The 11,900-nt window shown below is 35.9% G+C and overlaps 1 protein-coding gene across 1 annotated transcript; it reads left to right on the forward strand.

The window, feature by feature from the left end:
* Positions 1-4,284: 4,284 nt before the first annotated feature.
* Positions 4,285-11,545, forward strand: LOC117406762 (gap junction beta-2 protein). Its single transcript, XM_034011049.3, has 2 exons — positions 4,285-4,667; positions 8,029-11,545. Exon 2 carries the CDS (start codon positions 8,048-8,050, stop codon positions 8,825-8,827), a length of 780 nt encoding a protein of 259 aa, XP_033866940.1. The 5' UTR covers positions 4,285-4,667; positions 8,029-8,047; the 3' UTR covers positions 8,828-11,545.
* The last annotated feature ends 355 nt before the right edge of the window (positions 11,546-11,900 follow it).

An 11,900-nucleotide genomic window follows, 5' to 3' on the forward strand; every position in this document is an offset into this window, starting at 1 on the left:
TCCTTCTGGTCTTTTGTTTGTTTGTTTATGTTATGCGTTGGCATGTTCTGTCTTGTTTGTCTCACGGTGTGGGAATTTTCGTAGGTGCCGGGGGTCCATCCTTTGGGGGGCAAGTGAGGCTCACTTCCCCGACCTCAGGGCTAGGCAGCCGCCTCCCTTACCTTCAGGGGTTCTCACCGCGTGAGTCAGAGCGGACCCCCGGCCAAACTCTGTCCTGTCGCAGCTCCTGCGCTCATCTCACTCGAGGCTCTCTTCTATTCTGCCTCTCTTCAGGACGTGGTCACTCGTGCCGAGTCCTATACTAACCTCAATGCTCTGTCCTTATTTTCAGGTCCCAGGCAGCGTGATGTCTCGGCCAATCAGGGTCCTCCACCCCTGGGATGTCGACAGCGTCGGCCGCAGTCGACGACCTATTTTCTATCCCGTTTCCGGTTGCCGGGTCCTCCGCCCCTGGGATGTCGACAGCGTCGGCCCCAGTCGGTGACCTCTTTTCTATCCTGTTTCCGGTTGCCGGGTCCTCCGCCCCTGGGATGTCGACAGCCTCGGCCCCAGTCGGTGACCACATTCTGTCCTACTAACTGCTCCTTGCTGCTTCTTCTGCCTTATCTTTCCCCCCCAGCTCACGCCCAGTGAACTTGCATTAAAACAATATATTGCACTTGCTATTAGATGCACTGATTTACTGACACATTATTGTAGCAGCAGCCAATCACTGAAGGAGCGGTATAAGTCTCTGGCTATGTAAACGTGGTGATACCGACAGTAATAAGTCACTGGCTATGTAAACGTGGTGATACCTGCAGTGCTTTCGGTAATAAGTCACTGCCTATGTAAACGTGGTGATACCTGCAGTGCTTTCCGTAATAAGTCACTGGCTATGTAAACGTGGTGATACCTGCAGTGCTTTCGGTAATAAGTCACTGCCTATGTAAACGTGGTGATACCTGCAGTGCTTTCCGTAATAAGTCACTGCCTATGTAAACGTGGTGATACCTGCAGTGCTTTCAAATGAAGAGGAGAATTCGAACTTTAATTGTGGTGAGTTCACTTTTTACACGCTTTGATAAGCATGATAACTTATACAGAAGTAAGCTTGACTTTGCCAATATATATAAGACGAATCTGAGGATTAATGATAAGTAATAATCAGGTAACCATTAATGAAATACGGTATAACACACAGCAATATTTTTATGCTACAATTTTTTTTTAAAAGGAGCTGCCCTATCAATTTCAAACCCAGAACAGAATTGTTTCTTTGCAGTGTCCTAACCATCACAGAAACAACGATTGCACCGTGTAACAATTTTTTTTTTTTTTTGGTTCCTGGGTAGTAAGTGTTATTTCCTAATTGCTTATGCCTCAAAAGTATAGAAAATGGCTATTATTCCCCACAAACTTTGCTTTTGTGACCAGGACAGTGATATTTTGAAATTGACCTATTTCCAATGAGAAAACGGGCGAATTTGTGTCTTTTCGTTCACATAAAGTCAGAAAAAAACAACATATGAATCCAAATTAACATGTATTTATACTAAAGTAATACAAAAATGACTACAAAAGATTTAGAAGTGAGTAGTTTTTCGAGATTTACGATTATACTGTAAATCACTTTCACGAATCAGCCCCCAAATGTAGTCTCCCATCATGTTCTCGTTATACTGTCCTTGGTAGCGGCGTTCAAAGTCCAGTATATCCTGGTGGAAGCGCTCGCCTTGCTCCTCCGAGTACGCTCCCATGTTCTCCTTGAATTTATCAAGATGAGCATCAAGGATATGGACTTTGAGGGACATCCTACAGCCCATTGTGCCGTAGTTCTTCAACAGTCTCAACCAGCTCCACATAGTTTTCGGCCTTGTGATTGCCCAGGAAGCCCCGAACCACTGCAACAAATCTGTTCCAAGCCGCTTTCTCCTTACTAGTGAGCTTCTTGGGGAATTCATTGCACTCCAGGATCTTCTTTATCTGTGGTCCGACGAAGACACTGGCTTTGACCTTTGCCTCAGACAGCTTAGGGAAGAAGTCTTGAAGGTACTTGAAGGCTGCCGACTCCTTATCTAGAGCTCTGACAAATTGTTTCATAAAGGCCCAATTTGATGTGCAGTGGTGACATCAGCACCTTCCGGGGGTCCCAGCCGTACTCATCATACTTCAAGGCGTCCAGCAAGGTCTTGATGCTGTTGTAATCCTCTTTGAGGTGCACCGAGTGAGCCAGGGGAAGGGACGGGTACTTGTTACCATTATGGAGCAGCACGGCTTTGAGGCTCCTGGATGAGCTGTCAATGAAGGACAGTATAACGAGAACATGATGGGAGACTACATTTGGGGGCTGATTCGTGAAAGTGATTTACAGTATAATCGTAAATCTCGAAAAACTACTCACTTCTAAATCTTTTGTAGTCATTTTTGTATTACTTTAGTATAAATACATGTTAATTTGGATTCATATGTTGTTTTTTTCTGACTTTATGTGAACGAAAAGACACAAATTCGCCCGTTTTCTCATTGGAAATAGGTAAATTTCAAAATATCACTGTCCTGGTCACAAAAGCAAAGTTTGTGGGGAATAATAGCCATTTTCTATACTTTTGAGGCATAAGCAATTAGGAAATAACACTTACTACCCAGGAACAAAAATTGTGTTACATAGTGTTGTCATTTAAGCCATATTTGATGCTGTGCTACAGTGTGTCTTTCAGATACCTTTCTGAATAGTAGAACGCTTCAAAAAGCTATACTTTTATGTGTGTATTATATTTTATTGCTATATTGTATTATTAAATATAAAATAATAGACTTAATCGTGTATCTAAAGTAGATCATATGTCCAAAAGCAGTAAATATCTGCATTGACACGTGAATGATGTCGTATTAAGCAATAATGGTACCAATTCACAAAGCGCTAATTTAAATTTGTGAAACTATCCTGTGTGGCTAAAATATAGCATGTTAAATGTGGTGCAGATTTACATTTAAATAAACAGCATTGATTTCTCTGTCAGTTTCTCAACTCAAACTGAACTTTGAAAACACATGCATTTCTGTAAGGCCTTTTTATGTTTCCAACGTTTTAACTTAACTTAAATATCCAACATATTTCAATGTGAGTTAGACTGCCAGCTTCAGGGTTTATTCACGTTTAAGAATTATAGTAGTTTTTGGAAAAATCCGTTGTCTGAAAAGTAATTTAAAATTCAAAGCATTTTCTTATAAAAAAAAAACCCCAACAACAACATAATGCAATATTGTTATTTGATTAACTGCTTCAAATAATCTAAACACACAAATACGTCTTTATAAAATGAAAAACAATGTCATGCTATTTGGGGTGATGCATTTCAATCAAACTGTTCACTGTAAAATTAAATGTTTAAGAATTAAAAATACATTGTATGGGACAGATTGTAAACACGTTTTAGGGTTTATTTAAGTTGTTTTAGACAAAAAACACGTGTTACAAAAATAAGCATTGCAATGTAAAGTATAAAAATACTATAATCTGTAGAAACCGATTTACATTTGGTTCTTCAGCAATAGATTTATATTGAATACAAGTATTGGTCTTTAACTGAGCAGGCATTTATTTTGTATTCATAAGATATTTGACTGCATGAATCTGATGTGTTGATGTTTGACATAATTCAAAATGTATTTTTTTTATACAGATTACATTTCTATATACGGTTAACTTTGTTTTGTTCATTAATTATTTATCAAAGTTTAAATATAAACGTTGCACACAAATCATAATAATAACTACATATGTAAAAGATTAATTTAGTATATTCATTACATTTACACTAATGTGTTTGAGTCACTATTTGACAATAACGAGACCGACTACAAGCATCCTAAATGTATTCTCTTCTGTAGTCTAGAGTTCGTTTTATTTTTTGATAGCGGTGAATTCATGATAAACGTTAACTGACGGCTATGTTAAAACATGAAATTCAAGTGTAGCGTATTATCTTGTTGATACACCTGTTGGGCAGTATTTCTTGTCAGGTAAGTTGAGCTTTTAAAAAGGCGGCACACAGATGCGTCCTGCTGCTTTTGCTAAAAGTTACACGTGCATGCTTTAACAGAAAGTCAGATTGTATTTCAGTATTTGATGGTGAGACATATCTGGCAGCTAACTGTTGTGGGTTAAACTAAATAACTGTTCTTGTAACCCCCGCCTTCCCCGTCCGTCCACTTTGCCTGGATAGACTGTTATATAGGCTACAGTAGAAAGGTCTAATTGGCTATTGTTGTTCTGTTTGTAAATTATCTTAACTTTTGTTTTGCCATTATCCTTATTTTTTTTAATCCAAAAGTCATAGAGAAGCGACTATTTTAAGATGACTGCAGTGCAAAACACCCTTGTTCACGAAAGAGTGCCAGAAATATTTTGTTGACTCATCGGTTTCGTCAGCTCCTTGGCTCCTCCCTCCACTGGCGTCAAGCAGGTGAACCCTAAAGTCTTAAGCAGGTGCCCAGGGAGCAAGTAAAACACGAGTTACACAAACTAGAGTCACGCTGGAAATCCTTCTCAACAAAGTTAGCCATTCTCTGCGTTAGCCAATAAAAGAAAAAAGGCTTGTCAACTGAAATCAGCGCATACAACAAATACTTATTGGACTGAGTGACTGAACTTTAATGGAAGTCTTCTGAAAGATAAGTACAAGGTAAGAAATGGAATGGCTATTGGAGTAGCGCTCTGTGATTCGCTTTTCTGTCATTCACCTGAGGTCTGTCAGTTCGATTCTGTTTTTTTTTCTTGTTTGATCTGTAACTCCCTCATATAAATCCTGATCAGCTTTTTTTTTAAATTTAAAATTAAAATGCAGCACAACCTATTTGGATTCGTGTCAGATACAGTTTTTGTATTTTTTATTTTTTAGTGTTTGTAACACACACACACACACACACACACACACACACACACACACACACACACACACACACACACACACACACACACATATATATATATATATATATATATATATATATATATATATATATATATATATAATATATATATATATATATATATATATATATATATATATATATATATATATATATATATATATATAGCCTGTGTCATTTTTGTATTTAAGTTTTTTGGTGCATTTAACACAGTTTAATGTATTATTATTATTATTATTATTATTATTATTATTATTATTATTATTATTATTATTATTATCAGTAGTAACCGTTTACAGCCCTATAGATTTTATTAGAACACCCGTAGTGTAAGATTATAAGGTGTATTACGTACAGGTCGTGTGGGCATCTTAACTGGCATCACCACCGCAGACAAACTGCCAGTTTAATAAAAATAACGACCATATTTCAAAATATTACACAGAGACGTGTTCGTTGAAAATCATGAATATGCTCCCCCCCCCCCCCCCCCCCAAAAAAAAGACGCTGAGTGATATACATTTATTACAAGCGTACTGTAGTCAAATACCAGTACAGGAACTCGACTGTCAGTGAGGCGTCAAAACGGAGAAGAATCTGAGCCGCACACACTCCGCAGTATACAGAGAAGGGTAGACAGGTTATTTCAAGCAAAACAAAAGCATAAAAAAAGCAAAGCAAGGGAAATCGTCATGTTTGTGCTACGTTTTCAAGTTATTGTCAACGGCTACAATTATAACAAAGTACAGTATACCATCGTGTGTAATAAAAAGCCTATAATCGTATCTCCGGCTTCGGTGAAATGGATACATTTAATCTTGCCACCGGAAGCCATCGATACGATTACAGGCTTATTATGTACCCTTCGGTGTAGTTTATTATTATTATTATTATTATTATTATTATTATTATTATTATTATTATTATTATTACTACTACTACTACTATTTGCAGTACATCTGGCAGGGGATGTAATGTGGCTATATAGGCTACATTAATGTGTAGGCAATGTGTATAATCCATCCGTGTCTGCTCTGATTCAAAACCTTCTTGCCTTTTTACACCCCTATTTCCACTTTAAAATACATTAAAAGCTTCATTAATCCATAACATGATGTAGTTCAATCATCGGGATGACATTAAAATAACACAACACACATAGGCATAGCTTGCAGTCTTTTTTATACATTTTTTTAAAAGTAAAATTGATAGAAAACAGTTTTTGTTTTAAAGTTGATTAAAAGGAATTGTTTCTTTATTTTTTGATATTCTATGCTTTGAAAGGGTGTCAATACTTTTGGGCACCATTGTGTGTGTGTGTGTAAATATGTTATATTTGTGTGCAAGATTGTTTTCTTTAAAGTTTAATTGTCTAGCATAACAATCAAGCGCATTGCACCTTTCATCAATAACAACAATCTAGAATGTATTTTCTTGTGAGACAGATATTGCATTGAAGGAAGCATTAGTTAGTCTTTTTTAATATTTACAAACACAAAAGTAGTTTTTTTTTTTTTTTTTTTACATTTACAAACATAAAATTACATTTTGTATCTGCCAGTTTCTGATCTTTAAACTATTTGTTAAACTGCTGACGGAACAATGCCTTTGAAAACTGCTTGTCTGCTTTAACAAAATGTTATTAACAAAGGTAGTGAGCTCGTTTTCAACAAGATACCTGTGTAGTAGCAGGTTACTCCACGAACACTATTGATCATAATTTTTTTTACAATAATAATTATCGATAACAAAGTCAGCTTAATGACACAAACAACTATTCCAACCTATTATTGGCATTTATGAATGAGTAGAAACATGTACAAGTGGTTGGCTTCCAGTGGCAGACAAGAATAGCATTATAAAACGACAGTATACCATGGTAAAACAGAGTAGTCAGTGATAGAAATCTTTAACTTTATTTCTCAAGATAAAACGTAGTATTCTGGCGCACCCTAGTGTTAAAAAAAATCATACTCCTCCAAATATGTTCTTGTAAAAAAAATTATTACTGCCCATTGTATAACAGAGTGCCATTGCAGCTTTAACTCGTAAGTTCACAAATTCGCTTAATGAGAGTTGAAAAAAAGGTCGCAAACGCAGGTGTCTAAGCCTAGAAAGGCTTAGACGGCAATGATTGGAGTCTTATCTAGAAATCATGTTTGTACTATAGATTATAAAAATGTGTTTAAATTACAGTGAATGTATTATTTATTTCTTAGCAGACGCCCTTAACCAGGGTGACTTGCAGTTGTATTGTGAACAAACCACCATTGTTTAAGATGTTAAAACATATTAAAGTAGGTCTATATCTCATCTGGTAACATATAGACATACAATACAGTCCAGTGTATTATTTGGTTTGTTTGGCATTTCTCATGTTTTGTTGAATTTGTCAGAATACTACTTGTGCTGTGCATAATAACACTACTGCTTGTGGCTTCATATTCCACCTCAAGGTCAGGGTCAGTGATCGCTGTTGAGCAAACTCATTTGAGTAAAGGGCACGTTTCAATGTTTTCTTGTTCATTTTCAGGAATCCACAAGCCCACACTCCTTAGAACACAATTTAAATTGTATAATGATGCTGTGATTATTTAGAATATTTTATTAGATTGGAACTTTTTTTTTAGGACCTTTCAAAAGATGATCTATCTATGAAAAACATCCATATAATATATCAAAACATAGTAAAACAGAACCTTTTTTGTAATGGTTCTCAAGAATAATAACTTCCTTTAGAACCCAATTGTTCAGTAATGAACTCCTCAGATGATTTGGTTCTCAGTTGAAGAGATGTCACTCACCATGTATCAGCCCCAAATGTCACTCACCATGTGTCAGTATAGCTAATTTATTAATCACTTATCTTATAAATACTTTATGCTATGGAATTATAGTAACATCCTACAAAAAAACTATAGATAAAAAGTATAGAAATAAAAACAAAAAAATAGAAACATAAAATTAAGCTCTGAAATACCAGAACAAAAACAGTGGTTTTATCATTTTTTTAAAAACATGGTTGCCGGACAAACATTGTATGAAGGTTGAAATAGTTGTAATTGTAGTAGTAGTAGTATGTTTATTGATCTCTATGTATTTTCATGTTTCCAGTTTTCAGTAACTAAAGAAGATGAACTGGGCGCAGCTGTATTCTCTGTTAGGAGGCGTGAACAAGCACTCCACCAGCCTTGGGAAGGTCTGGCTGTCTGTCCTCTTCATCTTCCGCATTATGATCCTCATCGTGGCAGTGGAGAGTGTCTGGGGAGATGAACAATCGGACTTCACCTGCAACACCCTACAGCCCGGCTGCAAGAATGTCTGCTACGACCACTACTTTCCCATCTCCCACATTCGGCTCTGGAGCCTTCAGCTTATTTTTGTTTCCACTCCCGCTCTCCTGGTAGCCATGCACGTGGCTCACAGCATAAAAGAGGAAAAGAAGGATCTCATTAGAACTATGGGTGACAAAGCAGATGTGGACATAGAAATGCTTAAGAAGAAGAAGTTCCATATTGTGGGGCCGCTGTGGTGGACCTACACTGTTAGTCTGTTTTTCAGGTTGCTGTTTGAAGCTGCCTTCATGTACGTGTTTTATTATCTTTACAATGGCTTCCATATGCCACGCCTGGTGAAATGTGATGCTTGGCCCTGCCCAAACACAGTTGATTGTTTCATTTCTCGACCCACCGAGAAGACCGTGTTCACCATTTTCATGATTGCTGCCTCGTCCCTGTGTATGGTACTCAATGTGGCTGAACTGTCCTACCTGATCGTAAAGGCTTTGCTGGGGTATTGCAGAAAACAAAGATGTCACCCTAGTCATGTTTCCAAAAATAAGGAATGCCACCAAAATAAAAGGAATGAAATCCTGTTATTGGAATCCAGAAGAGCCAGTGCTCCACAGAAATAGGCCTAACACCATAATGGACATTTACAGTATTCCAGTTCAACATGTGTTCAACTGGAGGCTCTCATGTTTTGTTTTGTTCTTTAGAAAATAGTTCCAGGGGAATATCAATTCTGAAAAATGAACTTTAATATGTATCCAGGTTATGTCTTCAATGCTGCCCTCTTTACCTTATAGCAAGGAGATATTAGCGTACAGAATATGACTGCTTTTATTCATTATTCATTCATGTTTAGTAACAATTGTTTTATTAATGAGTTTCCACGGAGAGTAACAGATTGCTGTTGATGCATTACAAATAAGAATAGTACATCAAACACAGAACTGCATTATCAGAGGTGTACTGGGACAATAGAACAGTATTATTCACCCTGTTTGGCTAATCTAGAACCACAGTGATGTACATGTCAGCTGCAAGTGTCGAATATATTTACTGTAAGACTAAGATTGTAGAGATGCCAGACAAGGGCAAGAAAAGTCCAGTCTCCCAGACAACCTTCAATGAATGTAGATTATAGTTCCTGATATGTTTGTCAATTATAACTGATACTGAGAGTCTGCAGCAAAATGTAATGCAATGTTTGTTAAGGAAGTTGAACAAATCTGAATATTATGGCTGAGAATATTATGGCATTTTCCTTTTAACATTAATTTTCTTTTTCTTTTATTTCTTATTTGATTTTTACATAGCTCACAGTGCCCTCCAGTTGCCATATGTTGTATTGCAGCACAGATCTAAAAGGAAAGTCCAGTATAAATGTATTATTATTATTTATTTCTTAGCAGACGCCCTTATCTAGGGCGACTTACAATTGTTACAAGATATCACATTATTTTTACATACCATTACATTATTTTTTACACATTATTTTTACATACAATTACCCATTTATACAGTTGGGCTTTTACTGGAGCAATCTAGGTAAAGTACCTTGCTCAAGGGTACAGCAGCAGTGTTCCCCACCTGGGATTGAACCCACAACCCTCTGGTCAAGAGTCCGGAGCCCTAAACACTACTCCACACTGCTGCCCACCCTTAATATTTGTAGCAACTCAGAGGTCAAACCATTGTGACCATACTGTGTTTAAAATGAAGTTATCAGACAGTATAATTCTGTGTGGTTTAGACTGCTAGTTGCCCTTGATCTCAGTGCCACAGTGCATCATGAAACGTCTTGGCTACCACAGTAAAGAAACGTCAGGGTGACCTACCACTGTTTCATTTTAAGCAGGATAAAAAGAAAATAGATATTTCACAACAATTCTGTTCCTTGCACTTTAAAAACATGTATGTAAAAATGATGCTTAAAGACACTGAATACAGATTTACTTTTTTATGGTACAATTACCAAATAAGGTAAAAGTCAAAGTGGATGAATTTGAGCAATGTAAAATATTTTTTTAGGGAGGGGGTGGGGAGACTAGACCCATTTCACTTCAGGCCTGGGTTGGAATCCAGCTTCAGTCATAAGTGAAATTACTTTGTGGTCTCAAACTTGCCCCCAGCAGATGTTATTCTACTGTATATCACAAAACCACCACCCAAGTTGGTACACTTGTCAGTCTTTGCTTGCAAAAGACAGAATTACAGGGGTGCAGGTTAGGAGTGATACTGTATGCATCGAAGTCTGCACCTTTGTTACTTGCTATATTTCAGTAAACATTACTGTAGGTATTTAGGGTTAGCGTTAGGTGTTAGGGTTATACAGAGGTGTAAAAAAAAAAGGTCATAATTGGATAGATGACAAATATACTGTATGAATCAATAATCTTTCTCCCTAAAAAAGAGGTTTTAATAAAGAAAAAACATCTTAGGGAAGCACAACTGTCTTGTAACACAAACCGAAAACAAACACATTACTGTGTTCATTTTAACACATGTCTTTGCAGTCCACTGGTTAATATAATTGACATTTACAATAAGTATTTATACTTATTGTCGGAAGGGTCTCTTTTACTAAATGGTTTACAGGTGTTTGCTAAAGAAACATATCCTGCTTGTCTCTGCACTGTAGAGAATTGACAGCAGCACATCTTGAGATGAGGCACTGATGGAGTCCTGTTTTACCAGAGGCCAGTTGTAAGGGGAGGTGTCTTCCATTCTTATTCCCTTTTCTGGGTTCTATGTGACAGCTTTATTCTTTCCAATTCATACATCTATGTGTAATGCTATGGGATCTATTCACACAATTATAGGACTGTTTTTAGATGAGTGATTAAAAACATTCTCTTTGGCAAAACAGTTCTTTAAAAACTAAGAAACAAATTCTGACCTTCTCTAAAACAGTAGAAAAGGATTTTGCGAATTCTTTAACAATAGATTTTTTAAAAACACTATTCACAAAAATAAGGTATGTTATTATTATTATTATTATTATTATTATTATTATTATTATTATTATTATTATTAACTTAATCAAGTTTGTAGTTGAACTGCTTTAGAGAGGGTGTATTCATTTTTCTAATTTTCCAACACACTTCATATTTCAATGCACTATGAGAATGTTTGTAAGTGCTCTTCAATCAGCATTACCTTAAAAAAACAATGTTAAAACATCCTGTGAATAGGGCCCCAAATTTCTTCCAAAAATTGTTATGGTAGAAAAACTTAAGAATTGTACAAGCTATTTACTTTGTAATGACATAGTTATTACTAGTAGAAGTACATTACAGTGTTGTTTAAAATGAAGGAAATGTGATTTTTAATGATAATAATGAAAAATGAATATATATATATATATATATATATATATATATATATATATATATATATATATATATATATATATATATAACTAGTTGTATCATTATTAATATTATTTAATTAGTTTATGATATGTGAATATTATGTGTAATTAGAATTACAGAGCTGTAATTTGCTTCAAATGTGCACACATTTCCATTTGATACTGTTCTGTTTGTTTATAAACGATTACTGCCAGTTTAATAAAGAACGCATTTTAATAATATAAATATAACAATTGTATTGTGTGTTTTAACTGTGTTATGTTTCGTTTTAAATCTTTGACAAAATGCTGTAAGGAAGTTGGAGTTATTCTCTTGTGTTCATCATGTA

Source organism: Acipenser ruthenus, chromosome 8, assembly GCF_902713425.1.
Source record: "Acipenser ruthenus chromosome 8, fAciRut3.2 maternal haplotype, whole genome shotgun sequence".
In the NCBI taxonomy this organism is placed as follows: Eukaryota; Metazoa; Chordata; class Actinopteri; order Acipenseriformes; family Acipenseridae; genus Acipenser; species Acipenser ruthenus.